The 16,913-nt window shown below is 33.3% G+C and overlaps 4 protein-coding genes across 5 annotated transcripts in view; 3 read left to right on the top strand and 1 right to left on the bottom strand.

Moving 5' to 3' along the window:
* The first annotated feature begins 489 nt into the window (after positions 1-489).
* LOC119636206 (nucleosome assembly protein 1-like 1) lies at positions 490-2,496 on the top strand. Its single transcript, XM_038031438.1, has 5 exons — positions 490-593; positions 1,175-1,486; positions 1,544-1,697; positions 1,772-2,101; positions 2,177-2,496. The coding sequence occupies exons 1-5, from the start codon at positions 508-510 to the stop codon at positions 2,399-2,401; spliced, it is 1,107 nt and encodes a 368-aa protein (XP_037887366.1). The 5' UTR covers positions 490-507; the 3' UTR covers positions 2,402-2,496.
* A 2,278-nt stretch (positions 2,497-4,774) lies between these two features.
* LOC119636205 lies at positions 4,775-6,272 on the bottom strand. Its single transcript, XM_038031437.1, has one exon. The coding sequence runs from the start codon at positions 6,187-6,189 to the stop codon at positions 5,074-5,076; it is 1,116 nt and encodes a 371-aa protein (XP_037887365.1). The 5' UTR covers positions 6,190-6,272; the 3' UTR covers positions 4,775-5,073.
* A 220-nt stretch (positions 6,273-6,492) lies between these two features.
* Positions 6,493-8,229, top strand: LOC119636204 (stomatin-like protein 2, mitochondrial). Its single transcript, XM_038031436.1, has 7 exons — positions 6,493-6,685; positions 6,751-6,840; positions 6,936-7,143; positions 7,209-7,408; positions 7,477-7,621; positions 7,688-7,803; positions 7,868-8,229. Exons 1-7 carry the CDS (start codon positions 6,641-6,643, stop codon positions 8,207-8,209), a joined length of 1,146 nt encoding a protein of 381 aa, XP_037887364.1. The 5' UTR covers positions 6,493-6,640; the 3' UTR covers positions 8,210-8,229.
* Positions 8,230-10,059: 1,830 nt separating this feature from the next.
* Positions 10,060-16,913, top strand: part of LOC119636203 (potassium voltage-gated channel unc-103) — a 13,709-nt gene continuing 6,855 nt past the window's right edge. The window contains exons 1-5 of one of the 2 annotated variants that reach the window (XM_038031433.1): positions 10,060-10,109; positions 10,482-11,601; positions 11,851-12,094; positions 12,207-12,388; positions 16,504-16,524. In XM_038031433.1, the coding sequence (XP_037887361.1) occupies positions 10,510-11,601; positions 11,851-12,094; positions 12,207-12,388; positions 16,504-16,524 (1,539 nt within the window). In that variant the 5' untranslated portion in view covers positions 10,060-10,109; positions 10,482-10,509. The remainder of the gene's footprint in view (positions 10,110-10,481; positions 11,602-11,850; positions 12,095-12,206; positions 12,389-16,503; positions 16,525-16,913) is intronic. The other variant, XM_038031434.1, reaches the window with a different exon arrangement.

Genomic DNA, 16,913 nt, shown 5'->3' with positions numbered 1-16,913 from the left:
AGAAAATGAAGCTAAATTTCACGTTGGCTTCGATGTAATTATTTTGCATAGCAAATTAAATGCGAATTTTGGAAAACGCACATCTTCCATCACACGTGCTTTTTTTCACAATTTTGCAAGATATTCTGAAGCTTGTATGTATATAGATATGAAAGTGCCTAAGATGCGACCACATTCCTGCTAAAACTTTTTCGTGTCCAAACTATATATGAGATGGGAAACAGTCCAATAATTGAAGCCCTAAGGGGTTATTCAATTAAATTGGTTTCTTGATTTGAGTTAATTTTTGATTATAAAAAAGTTTTCTATGTGCCGAAAAGAAAGAACGACGCAATAACAGAAAAAAAAAATGTATGCCAAAGATTAGAATAATTGACTTAATTAGCGAAGAAATATTATTATTATTAATTATGCTGCATTATTGCCTGGATTTTAAATTTATCTTTTTTCATTATGTTCTTCTCTATTTCATTCTTTTTTGATTTTCAGAAATTTGAAAAGTAAAGCATGGAGGCACCTCATGAAAATGAAGAAGCTGCCGAATCTGTGAATGAGGATGAGGAGAAGAAGGGCTTCACGTTAAATCAAATGGTGTAAGTACTGTATATATAAGGGTATATATATATACATAAATATAAAAATAAGTATATATATATATATATATTTCATCATTACACTTATATCCATATGCACACAAGCATATATTTTTTGTATGGCAAAATTTTTGTAGTATTGCCGGTCGCTAGTACTAACCGGTTTTTGGTAAGTGAAGAGAAAAAACATTAACTGCATATGTGTATGGAGGAATCTTATATGGTTACATTGAGTTAAATACAAAAGAGCGGTAATACTTACCGCCGTACTTGGCTTTATGCTGGGTACGATATTTTTCAGTTAAGGTTGCTGTTTCAACATTTTGCCTCTTGTCCGTAAAATACGTACAACGAAAGCTTAATGAGTGATATGAATGTTTTTTAGGACGATACTACTAACAATAATTATTTAGTTGAAATTTCATTTGTTAATGCAAGATATATAGCTTGCAAATATATATATATATATATATATATATGTATCCAAATAGGTATAGTTGGTTCGTATTGCCTTTGTATAGCAGTTGGTTAATAAAATAATCCTCATTCCTTAAACCATTTTTTATTTTTTTTTTATTTAGGCCCGCTTATATGAATGCGCTTTTGCGTCGGCAATTTCTGCAGGAAATGATCAAGAGTTTACCAGCTCCTCTGCAGAAACGTATAACAGCTTTAAAAAATTTACAATTGGAACATTTAAAATTGGAGGCTGAATTTTTTGATGAAGTTTATAAGTTGGAAAAGAAATATCAGGAAAAGTATCAGCCGCTACTGGAAAAACGAAAAGCTATTGTCTGTGGTGACGTAGAGCCACCGGAAGAGGATCCTAAATGGAAACAGGAATCGGAAGAGGAGAATGCTGAAGAAATGCCTGATTTTAGTAAACTTTTAAAGTAAGTTCAGTTTAATAACTTTTATGAGCTTTATTTATGTGTTCCTTGCATTGGTAGAAAAATTAAAGAGATTCCCGAAGATGCTAAAGGTATCCCAAACTTCTGGTTGACAATTTTCCGTAATACTGAGATCCTATCGGAAATGGTTCAAGAGCATGATGAACCCGTTTTACAGAAGCTGACGGATATCACTATTAAATATGATGATGAGGTAGATGCTTAGTTAATGAGTGATTATTATATTCCGAGTTTCTTACAATTTCAAACGATTTTCCTTTGGGTTAGCATTCTTACACATTGGAATTCCATTTCGATAAAAATGAGTACTTCTCGAATAAAGTCTTAACTAAGCAATATTTCCTAAAATCCACGGTGGACGAAGATTACCCATTTGGCTTCGAAGGTCCAGAGATTTACAAGTGCAAGGGCTGCAACATCAATTGGGAGAAGAAGATGAATTTGACCGTCAAAACTATACGTAAAAAACAAAAGCATAAGGAACGTGGAGCTGTGCGTACTATTGTCAAACAAGTACCCAACGATTCATTTTTCAACTTTTTCAATCCCCCCGAAGTCTCCGAAGATAAGGATGAAATCGATGAAGATTCTCAAGGAGTAAGTTCTTAGTTTTGTATAAAAAGTATTATATCTACTAGATTTTGCACTATTATTATCATTTCTTTTTTTTAGATATTGGCTACTGACTTTGAAATTGGCCATTTCTTACGCGCCAGAGTTATTCCTAAAGCCGTTCTGTATTACACTGGTGATGTTATTGATGACGAAGATGAGGACGATGATTCATATGATGGTGAAGAAGAAGAAGATGACGAAGAGTCTGGTGATGAAAAGGAACACAAATCTTCGGGTGGAAATAAAAAGAAGCCCTCACCCAATGAATGCCAACAGCAATAAACGCAACACGGAACAATACTACAATAACACAGCACACATTACAAAGTGTGAAATGAAATTTCACTTTAGAGTGTGATAATATCTTTAAAAAAATATACAAATCACTCAAAACAATTGTTTTTCCAGCAGCTTAATATTATTTTCTTTTTTAATTATGAATTTATTAAATGAAAATAAAAATCGAAGACCGTCTATTTTGAGGAACCATTGGCTGTGTGTTTGTGCTTATTAATATGTCAGAGAAAATGTATTAGATTTGAGACCGTACTCCTGGTATCCTCACGATCATCGATTATCGAATCACCATTAGGAAATAACGCCCTATCCGTCGACTAAAAAGAGTCGCTGATCAAACCCGTCCGGAAAAATTGTTGCCATTAGAAAGGTGACCCCGGCGGCTACGACAATAATAACTAGAACGGCAAGACGTTAATTGAAAATTATTGTGAAATATATATATGTAAGAAGATTGTATTGTAAACAAACGCAATTATTACCTGAATGCAAAAGTTTCGAAAGACGCTTCATATTATTAATTATTGTTTCGACGATATAAAGCAAACTGCCTCGAATTTACGTTCAATAAAGGCATTATATATATTCGCACTTCATTTCAAGAAATTTCCTCGGGATGCTGGGCAAAGTGAACGAATAATATCCATACCTTTGGTTTAATGCAAAAGATAAGATATCTTTAGATTTATGGAAAGCCAGTTAACTGATAAACAGGTTTCGACGTATAATTAGTTTTTTTTTTTTTTGATTTACGGCACTTAAAAGAAAATTAACATTTTCAAAGTGATGAGCAATTACTGAGCAAAACAAGCAAAGTGAAGCTATCAATATCTATCAATATATCATAAAGAAGTAAGAAAATAATCAGCTCTTATATCTGGGTGCGATTGTCCTGTCGTGAATCAGTAATGAGGTTTTTATATTATAATAAGCTCAATACTGAACCCCTTTTATGCTCTCTATGTTAATTAATTGCATGACAAGCGGGTTACACTTGTAAATCGCAGCATTATGTTATTATATTATTATTAAGAATTTAATTATAACTTTTTGTTTCATTTGGCTAGGTTAAGCGTAGGACCATAGCTTGTAGATAAGTGATAATTGTTAAACCAGCCGACTGATTATAACTGTGGAAGCATTGAAAATCGAGGAAAAAATTAAAATACTAGCTAATACAGGTGAAAATTAAAACGACAATGTAAGTTTAAAAATATTTTCAAGTTGCATTGAGTTATATTTAAGAATATATTAAAAAATATCCCGCGACCACACAATTATGTATACTCAAGGAAAAATACTAGCATATTTTTAGGAGGTCTCTTCGTTCAGCAAAAAATTGCCTTCAGTTGCGGAGTATCAATGAGACATTTTTATGTGTCATATAATCTAAATTGTAGAGCTCTAACAATTTCGCTTATGCTGATAGAAAGAACTTATGGCACCGAGTAATACTTTCACCTGTTTTGAATTGTATTAATATCGCGACATTTTTTTTGTCAATTCATTTGTCTGCTATTCTCAAAAAAGGAGTCAAGTAAATTTTGCTTATTATTCTTGCGAATATTTGGAATTTTGAAAAGATTACCAACGTTTCTCTTTCATGAAATTTTCCCTTTTAACCTAATTTTCTTAACCATTTTTGTGCGTAACACGGACGGTGAATGGCTTAGATTACCTAAAATGACACTATCTTACTGAAAACAAGAAAATGGATGATAAATTATGGTACGTTTGTATTATAGAATGCAAACTTTTTATGACGTCTTCAGATTTCATGTTGGATATTCGCCGAACTCACATAAAGCTTTATAGTTGCATTTGAGAAGACGATGCGGCGTAAAAGTGTATGTCGGTTGTGTCTATTATCTCAATACTCTCATCAAAACCGATAAAACTAAAAGGGAAAAATGTCTGTGGTAAGAATGGATATATTCAGTCTTCTTCTTCTTTTGCGGTCTGTTACATGTATCGAATACGGAATTTACGAAAACTATCATAAGCGCTATTAGTCTCGATAAAGAATAAGCACATTTGGAGCGATAAGGAATCGCTCCTCCTAAAAGCTGATTACTCTAATTTCGTTTTCTTTTTTTTTTAATTAAAAGTATTTGTAAAATTTTTTAAAAAATAAATAAACATATATGCATATATTTCTTCTGTTTTCTGGCAGATCTTTCAATAATTTCATTTTTGCAGAACATTGCTAATTTTCATTTTTTATTTAATAAAAATGTGTAAAAACAATCTCAAAAATGTTGACCATCAGTTAACCTATCGTTTTTCAGGCCCTTTTTTCACTTTTACCAAGTAATGAATCTCTCCTTAATTTTGTTTTTTTTGTTTTTTCGCTTTATGTTAAAAATGTTTTTTATGTTTTTTAATTACACAAAATACATAATATTGTTCTTTTTTTCATAATAAATTGTACTGAGAGCTTAAAATTACGCTACTAAGATAGACAGAAGAGTACTTGTAAACCTCTGTGTGTATTCCTATTCGTACAACACATGTGCATTTGAATATAAAATGGATAGGCCATATACATACTGTTTAAATTTTGAGTTTTATCCTTAGAAAAAATTTATTGCAATATAACTCTTGAGTCGATTCACCGATCACCATGAGAGTCAGAGAGCAGGTAACGGCCACCCAGTTCAGACATTATTGCTATTATTATTGCATTGTTTCTCGATTTGAGAAAAACGTTCTATGGTTGAGGTGGACAAAAGCTTCATTTGCCCTTGATATAAAATATCCGAGATGATTTTTTCGGCATATATCGCCTGTTTGGTGTCCATAGAGCGCAATTTGTGAGCAACTATGTCCCCAAACGATGTATAATGATCGCTTGAATTTTTTTGAAAATTCTTACACGCAAGTGTAAGTAGCTGTTCTAGATCTAAGGTAATGTCACTTTTATTAGTTTTTATAGGTGTTGTGTTATCCGTTTCGTTTGAGTGCTGTGATGAAAAGGAAGACGATCGCTTGCGGGATTTACTGGATGTTTGTTTATGTGATGGTGTATTGCTGATATGATGAGTGGTTGTTGTAGTACCCGTATCCACAATAAAGACGTGCTCTTTCCTAACGGGGGTTATTGCTATCTCTTCAATTTCTTGAGTAAGCGGCACACCTTTTTCAGAAATGACGGATATATTGACCGTATTGGAATCCTTATCCAAGAGCAGTGTACCGCTATTCGCTTCGCTATTTAAATCATCTTCCATTTCTGCGCCACCGCCATTATCCTTGTGTATTTCCTTGCAAATATCCGTAAACAAATTATTGGGTACCACCTGTATAGTATCAACCGTAACACCATTTATGCTAGCACCCGTGTGTTTATCTGTTTCACACAATTCAGTATTTACACTTTCAGTTTCGGAACTTAATAAACGGTTCTCTGCTTTTATGTTCGCGCCTTGATCAAATGAATGGTCTTGTTTGAGTCTTTTATCGCGTGTCTCTTCGTCCTTGAGAAACATAAGGGATTCGAAATATTTACGCTTAGGACAATACGGCTCCTCCTTTTCGCCTTTGCTTTTGAGCTCATTATATTTTTTAAGTTGATGGCGAAATGCACAACGCAAGTTATTTATTTTCTGCTTTGTTCTTTCAACATTGTAATGCTCGCCATGTTTTGCAGCGACATCGATAAGTTTCATGTAAGCTTCCTGGCGTTTGGTTCGATTTTTATAATTCACTGAATCCGCCTTCCAAAGGCACGGATTATTTTTATATTCCTGTATGAAGTCGTCTATAAAATCCATAACAAATTTCTGTTTTCTTCAGTTGTTTCCACCAATTGTCATTATTGATCTGTTAAATATTCACAACTAGTGTTGTGCATTCAAGTGAATGCATGTAGAGAAACTCACAACTACCGAATATCGGTTAATTATTTTGCGATTTTAAGTAACGGCGTTTTTCTTTTTTTTTTTTTCAATAATTGGTTAATCCTTAACTTTCATTTTCTAAATTAATTCTAATGGATTTTTTAATTTTGGAATTTTTGAAACTAAAACCTATTTAACGAATTGTTAAAATCGTTTTTTTTTTATTTTATTTTTTTTAAAGAAAACATTCTTAGAATCTTAGTATTTATGCATTGTAGCCGTTTCAAAGTGATTGTGTTTCGCTGCTTATAAGAAGAAGAATCCGTGGAGCACTCTACCGAAAGGTTAAATTATAAATAATACAATTTTGCGTATACAAGGGAAAATGCTACGAGTCAGCACTACTACTGCTGCGCGTTTATTGTCACGGGTAAGTGTCCATTAAAAATATCACCAAAATTGTATCCAATCAATTATGTTAGAATTATCGCTTAGCAAATCTTAAGCCGGCATATGATCAATCAATGCAGAACGAAAACGTCTACGCCAATGAACACTATCGTAATGTTTGTTCCACAACAAGAGGTAAAAGGGAAATAACATTCCACTGAAACATATTTTTCACTGAAATGCTGGGAGGAGTTATTATATTGAAATATGTTATACTTAATTTGTTTCAGGCTTGGATTGTAGAGCGAATGGGTAGATTTCATCGTATATTGGAACCCGGTTTGAATATACTGTTGCCTATAGTTGATAAAATAAAGTATGTTCAAAGTTTGAAAGAAATTGCAATTGACGTTCCGAAGCAAAGTGCTATCACATCTGACAATGTAACTCTCTCTATAGATGGCGTACTCTATCTGCGTATAATTGATCCTTACCGAGGTTTATGAAGCTTCTTTACTTTTTTATGATTGTTATTGGATTAGTTTTGTTTTTATTGATTTTAGCCTCGTATGGTGTCGAAGACCCGGAATTTGCTATAACGCAATTAGCACAAACGACGATGCGTTCTGAATTGGGTAAAATGTCTTTGGATAAGATATTCCGTGAGAGAGAGTCCCTCAATGTTAGTATCGTGGATTCAATTAATAAAGCTAGCGAAGCTTGGGGAATAGCTTGCTTGCGTTATGAAATTCGTGATATACGAGTAAGAAATTTTGTAAATAATACCTTTAACCACAATTATTCCTTATATTGCTAATCTGTATATTGCAGTTGCCTTCAAGAGTTCATGAAGCCATGCAAATGCAAGTGGAGGCCGAACGTAGAAAACGGGCTGCGATTCTAGAATCTGAGGGCACAAGAGAAGCTGACATTAACATAGCTGAAGGCAAACGTAAATCGCGAATTTTAGCCTCGGGTATATTAAAATTCAGATAAAATGGGGATTTTTATTTTAAAACACTTCGTTTTTCTAATTCAATAGAGGCCGAACGGCAAGAACAAATTAATAAAGCAAGTGGAGAAGCTGCTGCTATGTTGGCGGTAGCTGATGCAAGAGCACGTGGTTTATCCACGATAGCGAAGTCTTTGGAAGATTTGGTATTACATTCTACAATAGTAAAATTCTTTTGGAAACCCCTAAATTGTTTTTGCTCTTCTCTAGAATGGTAAAAATGCGGCTTCCTTAACATTGGCGGAACAGTATATTTCTGCTTTTAAACATTTAGCCAAAACTAATAATACACTGATACTACCGTCGAATGCCGGAGATATATCTTCTCTTGTAACTCAGGCCTTGAGTGTATACAAAACAGTGTCTGCACAAAGTGTGGAATCGATAGCCGGACCGACAACGGCGGCGAGTACAGAACAAGTCCTAAAAGTCAGTAATGAAAATAGCAACATGGCTTTAACTGATTCATTTAACAATGCAAAGCCAGATCCAGATTTGGATGTGCGACAGAAAAAGATTCAATCTGGCAATTCTTCAAAAGTGGAACAATAAAAAAAAATTTATTAAGAGAATTGGTAAAGAAGAGAAATACAGTCTTAATTTGGTTGTGTTTGTTGTCAGGAGCAGATAAATCACTCAAAAGCTTTAATATGCATAACGAGTACTTTCTCCTTTTTTTTTTTTCTAATTACACGAAAAGGAATTATTAGACGGGCGTTAAGATAATTTTTATGTTCAAGTTGCAGACTATCGCAAAACTATTCTTCAGAGATGAACATTTTTAACTAGCACTGTTACGAATTTTGGACGATAATTGGATTCAGAAAAAAGGCAACGCAAACTGAAATGTTTCTCAGTTTTTTTTGCTTGATTATGGCAAAGAGACAAAGCGTAAGTTGGATGGAGCCATGCTTTCAGAGCATGTATAAAGCGTGACGGATTCATATTTTCTATAATCTTGGGCCCTACTTTTCAGGTCACGTTATATTCCAGATCGCTTTCTTTGGACGATAAACTATGATCGAGAAGTACTAAGCTTTTGAATGTTCCGTTTCGAGGAAGGGATCCACAAAAAGCTTCGGCTCCTTTTCAATTAATTTACCTAATGACAAGTTCTCTTACGTCAATGTTATTTAGAAGGACGGGCTTTAATTAAGCTAAAAGCTACTTAAGGTATACAAATTTGGCAGATAGTATATAGTTATAGGAAGTAATGAGACGAGGGTTTCTGAAAATGGTTAAATAAGTCTGTGAATCGAGGTTTTCAATTATTTGGACTAATCATATTGGCTTGCTTTCTTTTGGAAAAAATGATGACAATTGTAGGAATGCAACATCTCAAATAATTAATTAGCCGTAGAGGACACTTGGATAAAATAGTCGACGAAAAGGGGGAATATTGCAAGACATCGTTCTGGCAGGTTCGTAATGTTTATTATTAAATAATGTGTTATTTACGGTAAGAAGGGTTAAGAAAACGCCGGGATCACGATGGCAGTAGTACGAGTTTTTAAACGGATTATATGCTGACGCCAATCGTATCGACGATAGATGGTAAATAGCTTCTTATTGTTTGACTTCTGCGGGAACCCATTTTATTATTTACAAAATTATTCATATGTTCATAATTCTGAGATAGAGTTGCCTTCAAAATATGAGAACACAACGTCAATTGTTGACGGCTTTCTGTTGAAAGTTCGTATACATCTGTCAATAGGTTTGATTGAGTAATGGGTAATGTAGATAGGTGGAAACGATCACTTCCCCATATAGATCCAATAAATCCGCTATTAATTTCAACACCGCAATCACTTCAAAGTGTTTCTGCAATCAAACAACCCTTCTGTTGATAGACCAGGCTAGAATAAACTCTTTATCCCGAGTCTAATGCATTTTCTTACGAATTAAACCTTCCAAACGGGTTTCTTGTAGTCTCTTTTTCTGTCGGCCATATTTTATGCGATTGTCTTTTATCGTTAAGAGGGAGTACACGAGACACGGGATCTCTTCCCTTCTCCACTTTAAGAAAATAAGTACACTTTCCATTTTTCGATGATGGGTGTAAAAATTTTATTAAATCAACACAGACTTCTATGGCCTTCGAAGTTTTGTCGGTACGATTTACCTGTTTTCTCATTTACATTAACTGTGGAAAATGATATTAATCAGTCGTGTTTTGTTTACGCCGCCGAACCAAACAACATTAAACGGCTGTTTCTTGTTTAAATATATGAAGAAATTTTGCAAATATTTAATGAAATATTTTGGAAAGGTTCTCAAGACCACATATATATGAGAAACAAAATAATTTCTTTTTTTTATCGAATATTTATTGTTATCGTATATCTATCAATCGTATCGCACAGTATCGTAAACTTCAAGTAGTTATCGTAGTTTATATTAACAATGGCAAATACAAGTTTCTTCCTGCTGCGAACAGTAGTATAGAAAGGTATAGAAAAAAAATTTTAATTAAGTAAAACTTTAAAAATCATAGTAAAAATTAAAATACAGAGCAAGTGATTGAGATAGAGTTGTGATTGCCACAGGAGAGAACGGAAATTAAAATTATAATCGAACTAAAGAATATATAAATAAATTATGTAACATACTTTTAGGCAAATGTCAGTAATTTAATATTAAGACGTATTCATATATATGTATATATATGAATATATATATATACACTCTATATATATATATATACACTTTTATTGGGTCAACTAGATGAACTCCATTTTGCATGTGCCTCTGTGTTTGTAATACATTTGCAAGGCACGGTTCCTTTTTGTTTATTCTTTCTTCGTTGTCTTCTTACTTATAGATGTTTGTTGTGTTTAACTGTTTGCACTATGTCACAAAAATCATGTATAGAACTTAATGAGATTCGCAAGCTAGACGAAATACTACGTCAATGCGAAATCTACGTATCTAAAAACAAGCAAACGCCTCTCTTGGAAGCACGCAAAAAAAAATTCGCCCACCAAACGCTATCATCTACGAAACTGCAGAAATTCGTGGAACGCGAACTGTTTGCTTTGATGTGCACAGCAAACAAGATGAACAAGAAGAGTGTCTTCGTTTCCGACATATTAATGAATTCGAATTTATTGTCGTACAAAGATGAAAACGGCAAATATTTCTTGCGTAACACTTGCCAGAAGACACCGAATAATGTTCGTATGTATCATAAGATATCGCGCACAAATATGGACGACGATGATGACGAGTTTCTCTATCGGAAATGTGCTAAAACCGAGGTATCCCAGAATTGTTTGGAAAACATTAAAAACTGTTTACATGAGAATCTGAAGCAAGGTAAAAAATATCGATCTGACACCTACGAGGCTATGTTGCATAAGAGAAAGGAAAGTCATCAACAGCAGCAATTGCAGCTGCAGCAGCAGCAGCAGCAGCAGCACCAGCAGCACCAGCATCAACAACAACAACAACAACAACAAATGCATCAACAGCAACAACAACAGCAACAAGCACAGCAAGTACGCCATTTGTCGCTACATCCGCCCGCAATTGCAGCAGAGAACTGCAGTTTGCGACCACCTCCAACAGCCGACAAACTGTTAGAAGGCGGTCGGTCGCCTTCGTGCGATAAATGCGAAAAACAAAAGCACAAAGCGGTTCTTATACAAACTGGAAGCGATAATCTAAGCGAGAAAAGCAAAAAAACCACAAAAACCGAACCATATGCAAATCAGGATCACGGCTATTCCAAATCTACAGTTCAGAGCAGTTGCCAGACCACGCCCGAAGAGAGACGCAAACATTTAAATAACAATAGCAGCAGTCGCTACAAGTTTTCTTCGCAGATATTCGGTCGTAAGCTCTCTTCAAAGCATGTCAGCGAGCATGGGGAGGATACCATGGATAAAGAGGCTTTGTTAAGTCCAAAATTGGAGATAAAATTCCCCGATCCTGTCGAGACGGTAAACATTTGCTTTACATATATATAGTAATTGTTCTTCGTTTGCTTTTCATAAATATCCCCGACCATAAATATCCCGCATAATAATGTTTACAAAACAAAAGCTAAATATCTTTCTATGAAAGAAAAAAGCTTCGAACAATTCGCTCCGCAACATTTTTATTTTGTTTATGAGTTTCGTTGTCAGCAAACAAAAACTTAAGAGAAATAACAATGCTTCAGGACTATATGGTGTTTCTATTATGCTTAGGTGTTATCTTTAGGGGCGAACGTACTGCCCGAGCAAAAGAATATGAGCGCTAAGACCCATCGCTGGACGATTTTGCATTATTCGCCATTCAAGGCGGTTTGGGATTGGATTATTTTAATTTTGGTTATGTACACGGCCATATTTACACCCTATGTAGCAGCGTTTCTATTAGGCGAACAGGATTATCAAAGGCGTACGAATAAGTATATAAACAGTGATCCAATTGTTGTTGTGGACTTAATAGGTAAGGTGTTCTGGTTTTTCTTTTATTTTGAAGTGCTTGCAAATTTTCAAAAAGTATTGACACTTTTTCCGTTTATTCATAAATTTTTCTTTTTTCGAATAAATTTTTCCAGTCGATGTCACTTTTATCGTCGATATACTTATTAATTTTCGTACAACATTCGTGAATGGCCAAGACGAAGTAGTCTCTCATCCCGGCCGTATAGCGGTGCATTATTTAAGCGGTTGGTTTTTAATCGATTTGGTGGCAGCTATACCGTTTGATTTACTGTTAGTAGGCAGTGACACCGATGAGGTACGTGCCACGATTTCAATTTTTGTTATTTCCTTATTCCAATCTCTATGTATAAAGAGTATCAGAAGCATAGCTATACTAAACAATGCAACTACTTGTGTTGACAACAAATTTCGTTTTTTGTTTTTTTTTTTTTTTTTTTATTAATTTTTATATTTTAGTTCATCATCAGCGAATTTTTTGTTAAATGCTTTAATATAACAAAAAATTAAAAAAAAAAAAAAAGGCGAAAGAAGTAAAACCAACGAACAAAAAATCCAAGTTCAACTGTAGAGTAAAAAAAAAAATAAAAATTCTATAGGGTGGGCTATTTGATGTTGTTTGAGAAAAGTTGAAGAACATGCACAAAACCTATTGAATACATATTTTTATTCAAAATATCAAATGCCATAATATCGTTTGAATAGTTTTAATTCTAGTCCAATTCACTTACTCGTCTAAGCTGGTAAATTAAATTTTTTTCTCAGGCTTCAAGGACTGATATCCTGTTTAGCGTATTGTATTGTTTTTAATACCTTGAATTCTGATTTAGTTGTCAGCATAAGGTATTCCTTCCTTTAGAATACCTTTATCTTATACCAATGTAAAATTACAAGGTTATGAGGGCCAAACTTTAGCGCATAGAGTTTCGTTATACGATCATCGAATTTGTTGCCACAAAAATTGATTGAGTTTTGCGAAAGCGTATCCTCGGTAACTCTTGTAACGTTTGGCCGACTATTCATTCATGAGGATGACTTTGCGTATGTTAGCCGCTATTGCCCATACTTATATACGTACAACTTGTGACAATAAAAGTCTCGCCCACTTAACGTGGGGCCTGCATAGTTTTGCTACGAAAGATATTCGCAACTTTCAAAGTCGTTACACGAAAGCGACAAAAAAATAAATTTTTCACTATACCTATGCATACAACATTGTTACACAAAAGTGCAAGTGAGCTTAAGGGACTCTTGTACCGCAATCAGTCCGTCGGGAGACGGGAATCTCATTGGCGAAAAGTTTCTAAATATTCGAATTTCGATACGCCTTCGTTTAAGTTACATCACTCGTAAATGGCAGACAATGTTAACTCTTTGAAAGACAGGATTAAACGTTATAGTCAGGCAAGCCTGCCTATTAAATATCGTGAACTGTTCCGTATAAGGCAATGCTTCACCTATTTCGCGATAAAATTTGTATTTTCTTACCGTATATTAGATTATTTTATAAGCCGAGGTCTCAATGTCGTAGCTGCAGTGAGTTTTCAATCGGTTCGGGCATAACATTAAGCTGCCTATCGCTTTCCCTTTTTGCGTTTCTGGTGACGGAGACGTGTAAACCTATGTAATCCAAACTTGTTACAGTCCATTAATATGGTGTATGACTATTTCGTATCAGTTCCCATCATAAAGATCTTCTTGTCATATACGGGTCTTATTTCTTGCAAGAACGTTTACAAGGAAGAGGTTTCTAGACAACTAGTTCCAATCATATCAAATTGTTTACATCCATTTACACGATGCCAAAACAAAAATTGTCCGTTTATGTGGAGACTGGTGCGGTGTTAATAGCTTTCGAGCTTCAAGTAAAACCATGTCTCGGAAATGGCGATTATTGAAACGCGAATAGAAATACGGCAGGCTATGTGTCAGATCGATTGATGTAATACAAGATGGGCCAAATTCAAGTCTTCCTTTAACGTGCTCTTGCCCATGTCCACAGGTATCGATTATAACGAGTCCTTTTACTTACTCCTTACTCCTTATGGCATTGTCCTATATTTTCACTTAAGAAACAATAATTGTACCTGGAAATCTTTAGCTCATCCATGGCAATTTCTGTGATCGTAATTGATGTCGCAGAATCGGGTAGTTTCGCTGGTAATTGGATTGAAAGCAAAGCGTCACCCCTAAATATGGAAATTTTGGGATATTTTTTTTGTTTTTTGTTTGTTAAAAGTGGCTAGGGTTAATCAACAAAAGAAAAAGAAAAAAATCGAACAAATGGCCCACCCGATAAAACTAATAAAAAAATACAAGATTTTGTAATTATTAGTTTCATTTGATTAATCATGATAATAATAATGATGATGACGATAAAAACAGGAAAAAAAAAAAAAATTAAGGATATTTGGTCCGATTGTAGTGAATTATTGTTTTTGTGTTTGTGTTATAAAAACAAGGAAAATCGGACACACTGTCAAGCCTACGTAAGTTATTTTTCTTGCTGTTGTAAGTTATTGTTGCTGCTTTTACACTTTCAGGAATTGTTTCACTGTAAAAGAGTAGCAACAATGCCTACATATACATACACACAGACACAGACACACACACACACATGCATACACATACGCATACACAAATATACACAAATAGATACACATAAACACATATATACATGCACGCACATACACATAAGGAATGGCTTTAAATGAAGCGATTTTAAGCCTTTTCATGACACCTAACAATACGTAAGAGTTTCCGTAAGAGAGTAAAGAAACGTGCAATTACGTAAAACTTTACCAAACCATCTCTTAAATCCTTATAATTGCAAAATATTTAAGAGATGTGAAGAAACCTTCTCTCTATATGTACTTGTGATTAGCTTAGCTTGTATGAGATACGAAACTGAAAAATAAGAAGCAAAATAAAATCAAATCAAAATAGGTGTTGAATGTGTAAGCATTTGCTGTTCAAATTTTATTAAAACGATAATGATGATTATGATGATAATGATGATGATGATGATATATAGAATTTCTTTCTTCGCATATACATACGTGTAAAATAGGAAGCTGGCCTTTTTTTAGAAGAGATTACCTAAAAAAAAAAAAAAAATTTAACCTATTTTTCTCTAAATACAATTTACTCTGTTCTTCTTCTTATTGTTGTTATTGCTGCTATTAACTGAGTGTTTAAAGCCAAGTTTTGTAAAAATAAAACACGTAAAAATTTTTTACGTTTCAACTCATTGTCTTTGTTATGTTATATGTTGTAACTTTTTTCTTTTTTTTTTTTTTATTCGTTGTTGTTATTGTCGTTGTTGTCGTTGTTATATTGAGTTTTTTGGTTTTACAATAGTTGGTTAAACGATAAAAAAAAAAAAAAAATAAATAAATAAAAATTATGCATATATTTTTTTCTAATTCTGTTTACACACATATAATAAAGACTAGAAAAGAAATAACTTCTTTGTAGACCTTTTGGCATGTTTTAGAAAAATTCCAAAAAAAAAAAAAAAAAAAAATAAAGAACGAAAATAAATAAAAAACTGTGTTTATTCGTTAAGCAATTCTTCTTCTTTATAGAAAAAAAAAAAAAAAGAAAAGAGGATTTCGAAAATAATAAACATCTTGAATAAAACATCAAGTGCATGTTTTTTTTTTTTTGTTTTTTTTGGAAAATAGTTGTCAAAATATTTACGTTAGGCCTGGTAGTAAATTTTCCGATTTTACTCGTTTTCAAATCGTTTTTTTATTACAACAAAAAAGAAGCAAAAATAACTTTTCTTAAAAATTCAAATCTTTTTTAATTCATTTTCATACGTAAACAAACTACAACAAAAAGTTTTTGAAAAGAAATTAAAAATGAAAAAATAAAATGAAAAATGAAAACAAATTCGTAATGTTTTCAATTAATTGAATTTTATACATTTTTATTGTTTCGTTTTTTAAAATGCATCACTTTTGTTTAATTTTTTATTAATTAATGCTCATGAAATTTGCCGATTAAACTAACAAAAATATTAAAATGAGTACCAACAATAAGTGAATAAGTAAACAAAGGCTTTATTGAAGTTGATGTTGCTTCGACTTCACAACGTAAGAGAATTAACGGTATTTTCGTTTCTTTTTTGTTCTCATAACATTACTTTTATATATGCATATGCTCTCTTCATTTCTTTTTCTATCTCTCTCTATCTATCTAACGCCTAAATCTGTTTAAAAACACTTACATATACACAAAAATACACAAACAAACAAACACACACACACACACACACACACACACAAATACATATTATATACATAAATATGCGTTCAACATATATCATCATACACAAATTATTTATATTATTGTTATTTATCACAATTATTCATATTTATATTTAATTTTATAAAATATATTTTACAGCTTGGCTTGGACAATGAAGAGGTATTAAATAAGCCGGTTTCTTCTTCTATTTCTCTCTCTCTCTCTCTTCTCTCTCTTCTCTCTCTCTCTCTCTCTCTCTCTCTGTCTCTGTCTATCTCTCTTTTTACCAATATATATATTTTGTATAATCTTTGATTCCATAACAAAAAAAAAAAAAATAATACACACAAATACACACACGTACTTACATTTACTCTTTCTATCTCGCTTTATCTCTCGCTCTGACTTTCGCTCTTAGCCTATTTCTTCTCTCTCGCTCAGTCTATTTTTCTCTTCTATTATCACTCTCAATGAAAAATGTTATCATTGTAACACTAACAAACGAACAAATGCACACACACACACACACACACACACACACACACACACACACACACACACACACACAC

Source organism: Glossina fuscipes, unplaced genomic scaffold (genome assembly GCF_014805625.2).
Source record: "Glossina fuscipes isolate IAEA_lab_2018 unplaced genomic scaffold, Yale_Gfus_2 28, whole genome shotgun sequence".
Classification (NCBI taxonomy): Eukaryota; Metazoa; Arthropoda; class Insecta; order Diptera; family Glossinidae; genus Glossina; species Glossina fuscipes.
This window is presented reverse-complemented; position numbering and strand designations above follow the sequence as displayed.